This window comes from Psammomys obesus, unplaced genomic scaffold (assembly GCF_907164565.1).
Source record: "Psammomys obesus unplaced genomic scaffold, mPsaObe1.curated_primary_1811, whole genome shotgun sequence".
Taxonomy (NCBI): Eukaryota; Metazoa; Chordata; class Mammalia; order Rodentia; family Muridae; genus Psammomys; species Psammomys obesus.
This window is the reverse complement of record NW_026586173.1, coordinates 14,353,912-14,371,339: the sequence shown is the minus strand read 5'-3', so window position 1 is coordinate 14,371,339 and position 17,428 is coordinate 14,353,912. Positions and strand designations below refer to the sequence as shown.

The 17,428-nt window shown below is 50.0% G+C and overlaps 1 protein-coding gene across 1 annotated transcript; it reads left to right on the top strand.

Annotated features, from left to right (window-relative positions):
* The first annotated feature begins 1,351 nt into the window (after nt 1-1,351).
* Nucleotides 1,352-13,586, top strand: Pin1 (peptidylprolyl cis/trans isomerase, NIMA-interacting 1). The gene is made up of 4 exons (XM_055601238.1): nt 1,352-1,437; nt 4,990-5,208; nt 12,132-12,242; nt 13,058-13,586. The coding sequence occupies exons 1-4, from the start codon at nt 1,380-1,382 to the stop codon at nt 13,165-13,167; spliced, it is 498 nt and encodes a 165-aa protein (XP_055457213.1). The 5' UTR covers nt 1,352-1,379; the 3' UTR covers nt 13,168-13,586.
* Nucleotides 13,587-17,428: the final 3,842 nt, after the last annotated feature.

The following is a 17,428-nucleotide window of genomic DNA, read 5'->3' as shown; positions in this document are numbered from 1 at the left end:
ACTGCTATCCTTTTGAAGTCACATAAGAGTCTAGACTATTGGTAAACTGAAATTGATGTCTGAAAATCATTAATTATCCAGGGCCAGCAAGATGGGTAAAGGCACTTGCCAACAAGCCCAACAACATTAGTTTCACCTCCAGAAGCCCATGATGGAAGGAGAGAACAGATTGCCACAAATTGTTCTCCATCTACACAGTTATAGAAGTTTCCCTTATAAATTAAAAAAAATTTTTTTTTAAGTAACTTTCTGGTTTTTGAGGCAAGGTTCTCTGTGTAGCCCTGGCTGGCCTGGAACTTGCTCTGAAGACCAGCCATGAAGTAACATTTTAAATTTTTATGTATATGAATGTTGTGCCTGCATGTATGTATATGTGTACCACATTTGGCCTGGTGGATGGGAAAGGTCCTCTGGAAGAGCAGCTAGTGGTCCTAACCACTGAGCCATCTCTCTAGCCCTCCACAGACTTTTAAAATTTTTTTCCTTTTAGGTTTTTGAGACAGGGTTTCTCTGTGTACCCTGGCTGTCCTGGAACTCACCTTGTAGACCAGGCTGGTCTTGAACTCTGAGTTCTGCCTGCTCTGCCTCCTGAGTGCTGGGATTAAAGGTATGCACCACAGCACCCCTTTCCTGCTTAGACTTAAACCGATCATTGGAGCCACCTACCCTATCCTGTTCCCTTTCCTCATCCACGTGACAATGCTATCACACATCAGTCACCAGCCCAGAACCCAGGAAGGAGCCAGATGGAGAAGGAATAAATTGAAATAGGTGCTAAAAAAGACATGAAGAGTGGGTGAATAGTCCAGTGAAATGGTTAGCCTTGGGGGAAAAAAAATGTTTTCCCTTTGGACATCTGGAAGAAACAGGTGGGAAGAGGGAGAAATCAAAGGCCAAATTTAGGCCTTGGGCTGTTAGCCTCTTGTCACCAAGGCAACTGCATTGCTATGGCAACGGCAAAATACAGCAAAAGTACTAAGTACCTTAGTCCCAGCTAGCCGCTTCCGTGTGCAGGCTGGCCGACACCCGAAGGCAGGCCCGAAAAGGCAGGAGTGGCTGGCGCAGGAGCCAATCACGTAAGCTCTATTCTTTGGGCTAAGCGCACCAAGGTTAGACCTTTTGACGCTTCAAGGGAGCCGCAACCCCGGTTGGAGCGTCCAGTGGATGTCGCTTTCAGACAACCCAATCAGCCGTGGTGGTGGGAAGGTTGTTGGGGAGTGTGGGGGCGGTCCCGGAAGCCGCAGTGAGTCCAATAAAAATCCAGCGTGCTAGAGGGCGCCGTGCGGCCGCCCAATGGGCGTCTCTGCTGGGCGAGCCAATCAACAGTGGCGCGGGGTCAGAGCCGCGGGGGCGGAGCGGGCGCTGCGGCAGGAGGGAAGATGGCGGACGAGGAGAAGCTGCCGCCTGGCTGGGAGAAGCGTATGAGTCGCAGCTCAGGTACCTCTTAGGGGTCAGCCAGGGGCCGGGGCGGGGCCTCGCGAGCTTGCGGGAGTTGGGCTCGAGCTCTCCGGGACAAGCGGGCCGCATCGCCGCCTTCCTCCAGCGTAGAGTTCTAGGCTCCTCCGCGACGTAACGGGCCGGGAGAGCCAGAAACTGAGGTAGGAGGTGGGGCAGGCACGGGCGTGCCTGGGCTCTCGCTCACCTGTGGGCCTGGGCTCCCTGAGGTGACGAGGCTGCACCCCAGGGCTCCCTTGCGTGAGAGAGAGGATCCCAACTCAGTGAGTGCAGAGGGCATGGGCTTAGGCTTTCGGGCAGCATCCACGACATGTGTCCGGTTATCCCCCATCGCGGAATCCCGCAACAGTGATGGCTCATAACGAGGCCAGTTCATCTCTGGGTCAAGCATGGTGCCAAGCGCTTTGAAAGAGTTCAAGTTCCTTCACAAGTCTGTATGTCCGTGTTCTCCCCCCCCCCTTTTTTTTTTTTCCTTTGGCTCATTCTCTCCCCGTCTTGCTCCTCTTTCTCTGCTGTTAACCTCTTTCAAGGGAAGAAGTGCTCTCATTTTTCAAGTGGGGGAAACTGAGGCCAGGACACAGAAAGAACTCATCTGGTGATGCAGTTCAGGGACTTGGGAATACCCTGGGATGCTGTGAGTTCCTGTCCCCAGAGTCTCCTTCCCAGTGTCAGTGGCAACGCCCAGATTACCATTCAGGCATCTCAGGTAGAGCCAGGGTTGCTGCAGCCTCCAGAATTCACTCATAATTCTTCGTTAGTGAGCAGCAGGGAGCTGGACACTGCATGTCTCTCTGAATTAACCCAGCTAGGTTTAATGTCCTTATCCACTCATCCCTTTTTTTTTTAGCGAGGTTGGAGGTGGAAAGATGTTAGACAGAACTGCATACAGACCGGTTGCTCCTGAATTCTTGATCCTCCTGCCTCAGCCCCCCAAGTGCAGGGATTACAGCCATGCACCACTTTGCCCAATTTGTTTATTAAGACAGTCTATTTATTAATAATATTAGTAGTAGTATATTTAGTATATATGCAGGTGGAGATTAGATAGCAGCTTACAGGTGTTATCTTCTTCAAACATGGGCAGAGTGAACTCATATCTTCAGGTTTGGTTGCAAGCACTTTTATCCACTAGGCCATTTTCTTTTTATGATTTGACTCTGTTCACCACTCAGATTAGTCTTGAACTTGCTACTTATTGTAGGATGACCTTGAACCTCTGGTTCTCCTTCCTCACCTCTTGAGTGCTGGGATTACCATCACACACTGAGATAAAGTGTTGCTGTGTAGCCCAGCTGGCCTCCCTAACTCATGATCCTTCTGCTTCAGCCTCTCAAGCACTGGGACTGCAGCCATGTGCCACCATGCCTAGCCCTGACGTCCTTATTCTCTTGTCCCAGTTTTGCAGATGAAATAGCTAAGGTCGTAGAAATGGCCTGTTATGAAGATTTTAGTTGGATTTATCTCTAGAGTCCTTGCTCCATTCTGGGCTGCTCCATTCCTGGCCTGGGGTTGTGACCTCTAGCGAAAGCATGCTTCTAGCTGGGTGCAGTGCTACATAGCTGTAGTTCCAGCACTTAGGCAGAAGCAGGAGGATCTAGCACAGTTATCCTGAGTTAAAGAGACTTTTTCTCTGTGTATGGGCATGTGCACCACCATGTGTATGTGCTTCTCCGTGGTGCCCATGGAGAAGCTTGAAGAGGGTGCTAGGTGCCCTTAGACTAGACTTAAAGACAGCTTAGAGCCTCTCTGTGGATGCTGGAAACTGAACCCTAGTCCCCTAGAAGAACAACTGGTGCTGTTAATCTCTGAGCCATTTCTCCAGCCCCCATAGTGAGACTCTTAAATGCACATACCTGCCCCCTTTGCCTAGCAGTGGACCAATTCTTGCCATTTATTCTCAGTAGGACTATGATAACCTTCTTTCACGGATGACAGACACCCTTCTTGGTGCTATGCTGACTCTTTAACCCAGCCTTTGGAGAAAACCGAATCTACTGGGTTCTTCCTTCAAGCTCCTGCCATACCCCTTCCTCTTCCTCTTTTCTCCTTTGCTTTTTTGAGACAGTCTTGCAAACTTAACTTTACTGGCTTCAATCTGCAGACATCTGTCCTCAGCTTCCCTAGTGCTAGGCTCATAGGTATGCCCCACCAAGCCAGGCTTTTTCCCTTGAATTTATTTCTTTGTTTTTGTTTTTTGAGACAGGTTTTTTGCATAACAAAGCCCTTGCTGTCCTAGACTCAGATTTGTAGACCAGGCTGGCCTCAAACTCTACCTGCCTCTGCCACTGAGTGTTAGGATTAAAGGTGTGTACCACCACGCCTGGCCTTTTTGCAATTTTTTTCCCTGGAGTTTTTTATTTATCATCTCCTTTATGCTTCTCACTGTCACTTAGATGGCGTCAGGCCCCCAGTAATGCTGCTTCCTTGCTCTCTGACTTAGGTCACCAGGGAAAGGGTTAAGAATAGTGCTTTGGAAGCAGGGTGTGGTGGTACATGCCTGTAATCCTAGCACTTGGGAGGCAGAGCCAGGCAGATCTCTGTGGGTTCAAGGCCAGCCTGGTCTACAAAGCTAGTAGGGCCCTGTTAGGTAGAGAAATACTATCTGGAAAAACCAAAGAGAGAGAGAGTGAGAGAGACCATGCATGGTCTTGGGGTGTTTAATCTCTGTTTTTGCACATAATTGCAGATGGAAGAGGGGATTCCTTGGTTTTGTTTACAGTGGAGCTATGGGTAAAAACAGTCATACTCTCTTTTTTTTTTTTTTTTTTTTTTTAATAAAAATGAGTGCTCTGTCTATACACACATACACACCAGAAGAGGTCACTAGATCTCATTATAGATGGTTGTGAGCTACCATGTGGTTGCTGGGAGTTGAACTCAGGACCTCTGGAAGGGCAGTCAGTGCTTTTAACTGCTGAGCCATCTCACCAGCCCAATAGTCATACTCTGAACTTTTTGTTAATGTGTGGTCTTGGCACATGAAACTAGGACCGCACAAATGCCAGGCAAGCAGAGTACCAGTGAGCTAGAGTCGCAGCTCTATGCTATTTATTTGCTGTTTATATATTTTTGAAATTGGGTTCCCTAGAGCCAAGGCTTCTCTCAAACTATAGCTGAGGATGCTCTTGAATACCTGATTTACTTATTTAATAGGATGGCATATGCCAGGGTATACATCTGGAGGCCAGAGGACATCTTGTGGTGGGTGGTTTCTGTCCTTCCGCTAGGCAAGTTTCCAGAGATCAAACTTGGGGCTCCAGACTCTGCAAGTTCCTTTACCTGTATCTAGAAGGCCTAGAAGCTGTTTTATCTGATTTACTAGTTTAGAGTCTGTCTGGCACCACCTAGAGCCTTAGTGCAGTCCTGTCTATGAAGGGCATTATGGGATAGCACCCTCCTAAACCTGTAGCATGGGGTGGAATGGGAAATGGATTTGCTGAAGAAGGCACCTCCCAAGCCAGTCCTCATCCTGGCTTTTGGGGTGGAGGCCTCCTCAGCCCAGCCCTGGCTGAACTAGGTGCTGCTGTCCCGCAGGCCGGGTGTACTACTTCAATCACATCACCAATGCCAGCCAGTGGGAGCGGCCCAGCGGCAGCAGCAGTGTTGGAGGCAGTTCCAAGAATGGCCAGGGTGAGCCGGCCAGGGTGCGCTGTTCACATCTGTTAGTGAAGCACAGCCAGTCTCGGAGGCCCTCATCCTGGCGGCAGGAAAAGATTACCAGGAGCAAGGAGGAGGCCCTGGAGCTGATCAATGGTGAGTTGGGGGAGCAGGGGCTTGTTGGGGGTCCTCTCCCAAGTGGTCCAGAAAGGCTATCTCAGTTCCTTTTTGTTTTGGTTTGGTTTTTGGTTTTTTTGAGACAGGGTTTCTCTGTGTACCCTTGACTGTCCTGGACTCACTTTGTAGAACAGGCTGGTCTTGAACTTGCAGAGATCTGCCTGCCTCTGCCTCGCCAAGCGCTGGGATTGCAGGTGTGCATATGCTACCTCAACCAGCTTATTTCAGTTTCTTTTCCAGTTCCTTTGACAAAATTCCCTGGTAAGGGCTAGCAAAAGTGTTCATCAGGCAACAGCACATATTGCTAAACCTGAGGACCCAAACTTCATTTCAGGGGGACATGAGGAAGGAGAGAACCCGCTCCTGGGAGTTGCTCTGTCACCTCCACAGCCCACCATGGCACATGTACTTCCCTGCCCCAGTAAATAAGTAAACTTTTTAATGAATTTTTTTTTTTTTTTTTAATGAGAAGCAGCTTAAGGGAGAAAGGTTTGTTTGGGCTCACATCACAGGTCCAGGTCATAGTGGCAGGAGTGGGTCATACCACAACATTGTCAGGAGCAGGAAAGCAGTGTTCCTGTGCTAGTACTCAGTTTGTCTTCTTTAGTTGTTAGACTGCGATCCCCTACCCAGGTATGGTCCTGGAAACAAGTAAAATGGGTCATCCCATATCAGTTAACGTAATCAGGATAATCCACATAGGATCCCAGCAGCCCATCTTCCAGGTTATTCTAAGTTCTCTTAAGTTGTCAATAAGTACAGCCCACCACAGGGGCCTTGTTGAAGTCCCACCAGACCCTCCAGCCAGCTTGCTCAGCAGTCACTGCCTGAGGTGCTGTGCTGTTCTGGGATGTTGCTCACCCTACTTACAGCGAGTCCTGGCTTCAGTCTCCAGTACCCTGTGAACCCAGCATGGTCATGCAACTCTGCAGTCACACTGTAGAGACAGGAGGAGGATCAGAAATTCAAGCTGGGGCTGGGAAGACGGCTCAGTGGGCAGAGACACTTGCCCCTGAACCTGAGGGCCTGAATTCAGTTCCTGATACTCACACAGTGGAAAGAGAGAACCAACTCCCTCAAGCTATGCACATGTGCACAAAGAAGTGATATATATACATATACATATATATACATATATGTCCCGGCTTATGCATTGATTTCCAGGGCACTTGAAGTCCTTATCTTAAAAGAAAAAGAAATGCCTGTTTTGGGATGAGCTCATCCCATGCAGGCCCCTCACTCTTTCCTTTCTGCTTGCCATTTGGAGTGGCCAGGTCTAGAAAACCAGCACACCTTGGTTAGATAGCAGCAACTTCTAGTGAGCTCTGTGATCTGGGAGACTCAGAGCCTCACTCAAGACTTGGATTCTCGTCTGTAAAATGAGCATCAATATATACCTATCCCTAAGAGCTATTGTAGCAGTGCAGTGTTGGGAGGCAGCCTTTGTCAGTGGGAGCCATCCTGAATGATGAGGTCATCAGGGAGGAGCCGTCTGTGGGTGAGTCTGGAGATGGACCAGGGACTGGCAAGCACAGAGCTGGCTCTATAGAGTGATGAGTCTTTTGTTGTTGTTATTTTCATTTCCATATAGGTTTCTTTGTGTAGCCATGGCCATCTTGGAACTCACTTTGTAGACCAGGATGGCCTCAAACTCACAGAGACCCGCCTGCCTCCGCCTCCTCAAGTGTTGGGATTAAAGACATCATGTGCCACTACCAACCACCTAATAAGTCAGTTTTCATTTTGGGAATTTTTTTTTTTTTGGTTGTTTGGTTGCTTGATTTTTTATTTATTTATTTATTTATTTATTTATTTTGAGACAGGGTTTTTCTCTGTAGCCCTGGCTGTCCTGGCCTTCCTTTGTAGACCAGGCTAGTCTCAAACTCAATTTGCCCACCTCTGCCTCCCTGAGCGCTGGGATCAAAGGTGTATGTCACCACTGTCTGGCTGATGAGTCAGGTTCATTTGGTTGGTTTTTGGTTTTTTAAGACAGGATTTCTCTGTGTAGCCTTGGCTGTCCTGGACTCTCTTTGTAGACCAGGCTGTCCTAGAACTCAGAGATCTGCCTGCCTCTAACTCTGTAAGTGCTGGGATTACAGGCATGTACCACCACGCCCATCTGATGATTCAGTTTTTAACTATGTATTTTTGATAAATATGTGTATTGGTGTTTTGCCTGCATGTATGTATGTGTACCATGTGTGTCTCTGGTCACATCCCAGAGGAAGCTAGAAGAAGGTATTGAATTCCCTAAAATTGTTAGGTTTTTGAGCTACCATGTTGGTACTGGGAACTAAACCCAGTCTTTTGTAAGAGCAGCCAGTGCTCCTAACCTCTTAACACCTCTTTTCGGTTATGAGTGCTTGGATGCTCATCTACTGTATGACTCCTAGGGAGTGAACTCCGATCATTAGGCTTGGCAGCAAGTGCAGTCACCTGCTAAGCCATCTTGTTGACCTTTTGTGTAATTTGTTTGTTAAGATTATTTTATGTGTGAGTGCTTGCATGTGTGTATGTATACCACATGCATGCCTGCTCCCATGGAGGCCAGAAGAGGGCATCAAATCCCCTAGAATTTGACTTACAGGCAGCTGAGGTGCTATACCTGCGAACCAAAACCGGGTCCTCAGGAATAGCCAACCAGTTCTCTTAAACACTGACCCATCTCTCCAGTTCTCTCTTTGTTTGGTTTTAGAGAGACACTGGCTCACCTTAAACCCAGAGCTTGTTGCAGGGACATCAGGTAACATTGATTGGGTCAGTATCTGCCCCAGCTGCTAACCTTAGCCTGGGGGTTCCATCAGCTCCCCTTCTGCCCTGAGAAACTGCCTGCTTTGGAAGCAGCACCTCTGCGTCCCTGCTGCAGCATCTTTTCCAGCACTGGCTCCTTTACAGCTGCTGGGCAGCAGCCAGAAGAAACCTGAGGCCCAACTGGTATCATTGCCATGTCCTTGTCTGAGGCAGCAGAGCTGTGGACAGGCCCTAGCTCCCTGTTCCATGATGCTCTGTCTCTACTCATCCAGGCCCTAAGAATCCAGGGAGCCCCAGAGCCAGAGTACCAGTACCACCTTTTCCAGGCTTCCAGGATCAGCCATCTCTGGCTGAGTGAGGCCCATACACCTTGGTGGTGATGGCTTGGGTCTCTGGGTCCCTCCTGCTGGCTCCTATGTTACCTTTTCCCTAGCCAGACCCTTCCCCTGTTGGCCATCTGTGATCTGGGAAAACCTTTGATTCTGTACAATCTACAGAATGGGGGTGGGGGGTATTATCTAAGCATTTTTAGGATGAGGAACCACCGTTTTGTTTCATTCTGACCCTTGGTCTGCCATAACACAATGCCACAAGCTTGGTAGCTTAGATGACAGAGGTCCTTTTTTTTCATAATTCTGGAAAAATCTATGCCTCATGCTTTTCCCCTAGAGTCACTCACCAACCACCACCCCAGACCTGTACCTTTTCTCACTTTCCCCCATCAGGTTCCTGTTAAGATTGCTTTTTTGGACTTACAGACAGCTGCTTCTGTTGTATCTTTTATTAACCTTGACTATCTTTTTGTTAGTTTGGTTGGTTGGTTGGTTGGTCGGTTTGTTGGTCGGTTGGTCAGTGGGTCGTATTTTTGAGACAGGGTTTTTTCTCTCTGTAGACCAGGCTGGCCTCTGGTGAGAGATCCAGCTGCCTCAGCCTCTGGGTGCTGGGCTTAAAGGCATGCTGTGCCACTAGCTACCTTGGCTTTCTTTGTTCTCTCCACCTCTCTTTAAACATAGAGTTTGTCAGCCCAGACTGCCCTTACCCTCCCTGTGTAGCCAAGGGTGACCTTGAACATCTGGCCTGCCCACCTGCCTACTAAGTGCTGCTTTTGCAGGTTTGCACAGATGTCCCTGGTTTAGAGCTTGAACCTCTTGGGCATGGTGCAGGAAGGCTGGGAAGCCACAGAGCAGGATCAGATCCAAGCAGCTGGAGTCTAGAGCCAGTCCTGTCACTCTCCCGAACCTCAGGGACTGCCGAACCCACACGTGTCTGCAGAGATGGATATTGACCTGTTAATGCTTGCTGTCTAGGAGGCTCCCGGACACCCCCTTTTGTTGGTCACTGTTCTGTTGCTGTGAAGAGACACCATGATCAAGGCAACTCTTATAAAAGAAAGCGTTTAATTGGGGCTTGATTATCATTTCAGAGGTTAGTCCTTCATCATCATAGCAGGAGCATGGCAGCACAAATGGCTCTGGAGAAGTAGCTGAGAGCTTTACATCCTGATATAGGAGGCCACTCTTACTAATCCTTCTTTTCAAACAGTTCCATTCCTTGGTGACTAAGCATTCAAATATATGAGCCTATGGGGCATTCATATTCAAATCACCATGACCCCAAAGCAAGTAGAGTGCCCTGCTCCAGCCTGGTAGCTCTGGAGAGGCAGCTCCAAGAGGCAGATTTCTCCACAGAGTCAGCTGGAGTGCAGTTGGCTAAGTTGGGCGGGCACCCTCAGAGGAGTTGTTTCCTCCCCACCTTCCGATGAAGCTGGAGTTTGTCCTGGAGGACGCCTAGAACATCTGGCCTCAGCTCTGAGTACAGAGTTCCAGGTGACAAAAGCAAGAGGTGGCAGTGCCTCTGTTTGAACAGTCATGATGGGTCCCCCTCTTCCTCTCCTGGCCAGTTTCTGCTTCATTTACTTACTAATTCCTTGACCACCAGGAACTCCTCTCTTGTGCACAGTCTACTAGAGGCAGGGGTGGGGAACACTGTTAAGCAAGGACACCTGGCTACAAATCTTTTTTTTGGATAGGATCTCTGCAGACCAGACTGCTTCAGTGTTCTGAGTGATGGGTTTATAGGCATCTACCACCCAGCCCTCTGCTTTCATTATTAACAGCTACAGCTTGACACTGTGTAAGAAGCCTATGGCTATCTCATCTTCAGATCTCTGTGGCCATGGCTACATCTAGGTGACACTGCCTCAGGGCTGGAGGTGGACAGTATTCTTGGGTAGATCCTTTGGTCTGTATAGCACACAGTTTGTAAAAATAGGGCTGGGAACGCAGCCAGATGCCAGGGAGAGGAGAAGCAGGAGTTTGCTAGGTCAGAATCACTGAGGTGATTTATTCTGTACAAGGGCACTCTTAATACCAGGGTGGTTTCCAGGCAGAAGTCACCACATAGCCCTGTGTACCTCAGACAGACTCTCTGCAGTGCTTTGTGGTGACAGCTAGTTCTGAGCAAGGCAGCAGGCATAGGCAGAACAGAGGGAGCTGTGGAACCCCTGATAAGACAGGCATACCCCAGCAGTGTATAGACCAAACACCAAGGTCACTGCCTTGTGATGTGTTGTGATAGGGGTGACTCCTGGGTTGTCAGTCATACTGCCTGCCCTGTGTGTCTGGCTTTGGTACCCTACAGGAGCCTGAGGCCAGAGCCCTTAGGAAGTGACTTGGTTCTGGAGCCTCAAGGCACTGGTTATAGCAGTTAGTACTGTCACTTGTCACACAGGCACCAGTTGGGACCTTCAGTGATGTGCACACTGGGTAGCTCACAGGTGTTCAGAAGCCCCTCGAAGGTCAGGTGGGAGAGGTGGGTAGGAATCCAGCAGCAACTGTGTCAGGCCGCCCTCACTGCCAGAGGTAACTGAAGCCTAATGGAGCAGCGCATACCCGTTACCAACACTCCAGAGGCTGAGGCAGGAAGCTTGAGGGTTCAAGGATAGCCTGGGCTTCACAGCATGCTATGTCAAAAAGAAAGGCCGGTGTCCCCTGGGTGCGGCTGCCAGGGTAGCTGCCCTGCAAGTCTGTGTGTGCAGTGCTGCAGGTTGGGACAGGATGGGCTGTCTTATGTCTGTCACGGCCTTTCTTGCCCACCTCAGGTGCTGCCTAGACTCAGATGCCTGGCAACTCTTCACCTAGCACGTGTCTGTGTGTGTACATGACAGTCTCACGTGCATTCACATGCATGTGCGTTGTGCTCCTGAGACATAAGTTATACAGACAAGGTACTGTGGTCTCACTCCCCTGGGCTGAGGTCTTTACATTTTTGTTGTTTGTTTGATTTTGTTTTGGTGGAGATTTGGTGGTTTAGCAAGTGTGTATGAAGGTCAGAGGAAAACTTGGTTGGTTCTCTCTTTCCACTGTTGTAGGTCTCAGGAATGGAACTCAGATAGTCAGACTTTGTGACAAGTGAGTTGTTGTTGTTGTTATTTTGAGACTTTGCTTCCATCACCATTCACCTTCTTCCCAGAAGCCCTGGCTTCCTGGCCCTGCAGGAAAGTCACAGCCCAGAGGAGGTACTTTAATGTCTCCTGGGCTCTGCCAGTACACTGTGGCACCTGTTGTGTCACTTGCCTGTGAGACCTTTCTGCTGGCGCTCAAGGGCTCTTCAGAATGTCCTAGTGAGTGCTCTGCTGTGCCTCCAGTATTGCACCGGTGGGGATTCCCAGTGCCCACAGCTGGAGACGTCACCAGCTCCTGTACAGAGCTTGGCTGTATGCTACCCACCTATCAGTCTCCAGAGCCTTGAGACTGCCCCAGGAGGAGGGGTGGGCAGTCATCTGCTACAAGGTTCCAACTTCTTGTGTGTCCAGGGCTGAAAAGAGGCCACTGTGTGGGTGTGTGGGTACTTGCTTTTTTGTGCATCTATGGATGACTAGCCTGGCTCTTCAGGGCATAGTAGGGCCACAGGTGCAGGGATGCACCCCGGGACATGCATGTGGGAGGACCATCTTCACGGGTGCACATGATAAAGTGTGATTGCTCAGACATGAGTGAGTGGGAGGTGTTGTGTGTGGGCAGGAGCATGTCTTTGTAGGGAACAAGGTTCGAAGGCCAGGCAGGCCCAGATCCTAGGAATGGCCTTTTCTTCCTCCATCCTGTCTGTTCCCTGTGTCTCTAACATGGGGCTCTCTCGTTGTGTCCCTGCAGGCTACATCCAGAAGATTAAATCTGGAGAGGAAGACTTTGAATCTCTGGCCTCACAGTTCAGTGATTGCAGCTCTGCCAAAGCCAGGGGAGACCTGGGTGCCTTCAGCAGAGGTCGGCAGGAGTGGACACCCACACCCAGCCCCTTCCCTGTAGTGTTGGGGTGGTAGGACCGAAAAGGGAGGGAAGCCCTAATCTCTGCACAGGCCTTCCTAGTCCACCAGGTGGCAGCATAGCCCTCCTTAGGCTTCCTGGTCTGTGGGTTGTGGGGGTTTTTTTGTTTAGTTTTTTTCTTTTTCCCCTGCAGAAGGGGATGTAAAACCTTCTCCCTGGTGTCTTTCCTCCCAGGATCATCCCTCACAGGCCCATCAAGGTGACTCTGTTCTGTTATTGACATTTTCTGGTAGAACTGTAGGAAGGGATCCCTAAGAACTCCAGGGCCTGTCCCCCAGAATCCTACTCTCCCCCTTTGGCAGGGGAAAAATGGGCAAGGGAGGCAAGGTCAGGTCCAGATAGGCAACCCAGAGCTCAGACCTGCCTGCCAAGGGCAGAGGAAATCAGATCCCTCCCTCCTCCCTCCCTCCTCTCCCATCTCCTTGGCTTGGACTGTAAGTGTGAGGTGAGGGATCTAGCAAGCCTCTGCTGTCAGCCCAGGCTACTCACAGGACTGATGATGTTCAGTGGGAACTGGGAGAGTTTATCATGTGGTGTGTCTAAATGCATAACACAACTCTGCCTGCCATCCTTCATGCTGTCCTTGGGCTTCCCAGAGCTTCCTTAATAGGCCTATGGCCCTCTGCTGGGCCACAGCTCAGCACTGTACAGTGACAGGGCCATAAACCCTGTGATGAATTTGCTTGAGACTGGTTGCAGTGGGAGCCGTCTTCTGTGCAGCCCGCGCCTGACCTCACTGCCTCTGCTTTTCACAGGTCAGATGCAGAAACCGTTTGAGGATGCATCGTTTGCTCTACGGACAGGGGAGATGAGTGGGCCAGTGTTCACGGATTCGGGCATCCATATCATCCTGCGCACAGAATGAGGGCAGGCACCTGGCCAGCCTGCTTGGGCTGCCAAGCAGCCCATGGTCGCCCCTTCCTGCTACTGTCACACAGTATTTATTGTTCCTGAAATGACTGGGAGGGGGACTCTGAGATGGGGACTCTAAGCATCCCGCTCACTGTTTGCTCCCAGTTGAGCCTGTCCTAGCCAAGCTCCTTCTGGAGGAATTGACTTCAGAAGGGCAATGGGGGTGGGGAGGCCCCCAGGCTCAGGGGATCAGAGGTGACCTGACCCCCCAGGTCCCAGAGTCAGGCAGGAGGGCCTTGTTTCTTGTTAGTTTTATGCTCTGTTCCTTTGTTCAGTTGCAAAAAACAGATGCTCCACACATGGTGATGCAGCAACTCAGCCTCAGGGTGCGATGTAGCGCCCCATGCACCTTCCATTAAATCTGGAACCACTGGTCGGTGGTCCTGTATGTCATTACCTCCCTGGTGAGGTGGGGCCCTTGTCTCAGGGAGGGAATTTTCACTCACCATGCCCAGGTATCCAAACTCTTACCCAGCCCTAAGAAGCCCCTTTTCCAGGGGCTGGGGATGCTGGCAGGAATTCTTCTCGCTAGCTAGATTCCCAGGACAGCAAGGTACTACCTCTAAGTCCAAACAGTCTAGACCCACTTGTGCCAAGAAGACCCCTGGGGTACAGACCAACCCTCTCCCCCCCACTTCCAGCTGTTACATCTAGATGGGTCCTGAGGGAACCTGGCTCAGCATCTGCCTTGGCACATTCCCATTCCACCCCCCAACCCACCCCCACACACGTACAGACTACTTATTGGTAAGAACATATCACATCCAGCATCTGCCACCCACTTCTGACTGGTTATTCCTGGGTTCATCCACCAGACCTAGCACCCTCCAGATGCTGTTGCCATGGCAACAGGCCCCCTCCAATGGAGGAAGGGGGGCCCTTTATCAGCTCCCAGAAGAACTGAGATCCTGGTAGAGGGAGCTGGGGAATGGATGTCGCTCTGAGTGCCAGGGGGAAGGAGGAGGGTACTCTTTCACCTTGGCTAGGACCCCCTTGTCTCCTATAACTGCCCCTGAGCCTAGTGTGGGCTTAGGGCTCAGAATTCAGTCAGGATTTCTATATACACCTGCAGATGAAGGGGGCCAGCCTAGGTTAAGGGGGTAGCTGCAACCAGCAAGGCTTGAGCACCAGCCCAGTATTAAGCCTGGACCCCAAGGGAGCCCTCCCTCCCCACAGGCCTGAGTCTCATGAACAGTCACCTGAGCCTGCTCCCATCTGGCTGCTTTCTAGAGCAATCGCTCTTGCCAGCTGCCTGCCGGAGCATTTGTCATTAGGAAGGTTTAATGAGTTTCTTTCCAGCTCAGGCGGGCACAGGCTGAGCTGAGTTGGCTATCCCTCCAGCAAAATGTTTTCCAATAGGCCAGTGAGAACCTAAGGCAAGCTTTGCTGTCTTGCAGCAGTTGAGTGGGCTTGGGAGGCAGTGGCAGCCCTTTAAGTATGATGAAGCCTTTTGGAGGAAGGAGAGGACCCCTATTCCATTGGTAACACCAAGAGCTCTGGAAGGATCTCCCCAGGACTGCTGCCGCATCTGAATCACTGCCTGCAAGAAGCAAATTGTTACCATGGTCAGTTTGTGCATCCTGTGAGTGGCCATGTGATGTGTTATTTGTGTTGTGTAGGATCTTGACCCTCTGGTCTGTCCTTTTGGACTCCAGCCAACCCCTTCTCCAGTCTGTACACTGGTGAAAACCCAAGACTGAACCTTGCTGTTAGATAAATGAGCCCCAGGAGCCCACTCAATATCCCCAACATGTATTATTAACTACCTGTGGTTTCCTTCACCTGCTCCAAGTTCCCACCCAGGCCTGCTACTGGGAACTAGCTATAAATCCTGGGCCTTTAGGATGACAACAGTGTAACAATACCCCCACCACCACACACACAAGGGATAGAAGCTTGTCTTTTGCAGACTCCACTGCTCATTCTTAATGGGCTCTTCTTAGACCAGACACAAGGGATTCTGGGTTATTGCTGCAATAGGGAATGGTAGCTTCCTGATTATAGCCAAATGCTCATCTATGATTTAGGGCAACTTGGTTAATTCAGCACCACATAACTGAAGAGAGACACAAATTAATCTGGCAGTGATGCCTGGTTGAGGAGGGTAGGACCAATTGCTCATCCTTTGTAGTTTGGTTGTGTGTGTTTGTACGTTAAGTGTATGTGCATTCAAGTGTGTGCATGTGTACATTGAATGTGCATATGTGGAAGAGTGACACTGTAGATGTGCTGCCAGATGCTCTAGCCCAAGTAAACTCAGTGCCCACACATGACAGACATGTTCACATCAGTCCTGTCTTTGTAGAAACCTGTCTCTAGGCACAAGTGTACTCTGGACAAAGGCTAGAACTCCATGGCCCTACGGTTGCAGCTTCATTCTCTGTGTCAGAGACCACGACCACTTTGAGCGTAAAAGTCACAGGCAGGACTTTTCCTCATTTCGGATTTTGAGACAAGGTCTAACCTGGGTGGCATCAGCCTCCTGAGAACTAGTATGCTGGTGGGTGCCTTCAAGCCAAGCCTTTGCTGTTTCAGTGGCATCAAGTCTGTCTCATGCTAATCCAGGACTTTATTTTTCCCCCAGTGTCACACTTGTTCACTTACGTGGGAATTAATTGCTCTTCGTGAGGATGCCTTTAGAAATTGCTTTTAAATGAGTGCATTAGGCAGCACCATTCATTATTCATGGGTTTCCTTCCCAATATGGCATCCAAGTCTGAGTTCCCGGAGATGATTTAATCACAGGGGCCATTAATTAGAGATGGGGACAGCAGCCTCCTGGTGGCCTCGCAGGGTGGGGCCAGGGCAGGTGGAGATATTCACATGATCCTGCTCTGCATTCGGTGGGCTGATGTGGGGGCCATTAATTAGAGATGGGGACAGCAGCCTCCTGGTGGCCTCGCAGGGTGGGGCCAGGGCAGGTGGAGATATTCACATGATCCTGCTCTGCATTCGGTGGGCTGATGTGGGGGATGGGAAGCAGCATGTGTCACTCAGTCACTACCCCACTCCAGATGAAACCCCTGCACATCGCTCACTGCCCCACGGAACTGAGCCGCATTTTGTTGTAACACCTTGGCCGGTGCCTCATCCTTCTACCCCCATGGTTCTCAACCTTTTTAATGCTGAGGCCTCTCTTGTTGTGAGCCCCCCCAGCCATAAAATTATTTTTGTTGCTACTTCATAACTGTAATTTTGTAACTATCATGAACTGTAAATATTTTTGGAGCTAAGAGATTTACAAGAAGGGCTGTGACGCGCAGGTTGAGGACACTGCTGTATCCTTATCCCCCAGACCTGGCTGACATGAATCCCTCATCATGCTGTGGCTCATTTGGTGCACTACTTGCCTAGCATGAATGAAGCTTTGGGGTCCACCCTGAGCATCATTACAAACCAGGCATGGTAGTGGAGGTAAGATCAGAAGGCTCAAAAGCTAAGGTCATCGTTGGCTACAGAAGCAAGTCTGTACTGCATGGGCCCATTTCCTAATTAAGCCTTTATTGTATTCCTGTACTGCTACCTCTTGGGAGCACCAGGCCTCTCTGCTGACTGCCTAACCCTGTCACTGCCCTCCCGTTACCTCGGTTTTTTGTTTTGTTTTCACATAGTGAATAGATCGCTATTATGGGAGAATGAGAAATAGCTGCCAGGTCAGGTTGCCTAAGGAGGAATGACCTGATGCCTCCATTTCAGTTCAGCTGCCTCCCAGGACCCCCCTCCCCACCACACCAGGCACATTTCTGTCCCAGCCTCTTATGGAGTGCAGTGGATTTGCCCAAAACCTGGCTGGGTGCACCTGTCAAGTGAGTTGAGTCTTGTGCACGAGCGTGGCTTGTGTAAAGATGATTTCTGCAGTTACAAAGCAGAGAAGAAATTGGGGGCCCTAACCTTTCTCAAAAGCAGCCAAATTGTTAAAAAGCCATTAGAAGAACTCCAGACAGCTCAGTGATGAGCCAGTGTGATCAATGAGAGCCAGCAATGCGGAATGTTCACGTAAGGCCAGTTTTCATCGCCAGAATAGAATTCTCTGTTGTTCTGATCCAATTGCTTTTAAATGACTTGCTTTTGATTGAAACACCTTTGGACTGGGTGGGCTTTTCATGGGGCTAGCGAGTCCGGGAAGAGCTGTTACAGGTTTCCACCTCAGGTCAGCACAAGCGCAGGGAACAAAGGGACTCAGGACTCGGTGGAGCCAACCACCACTGGGTAAA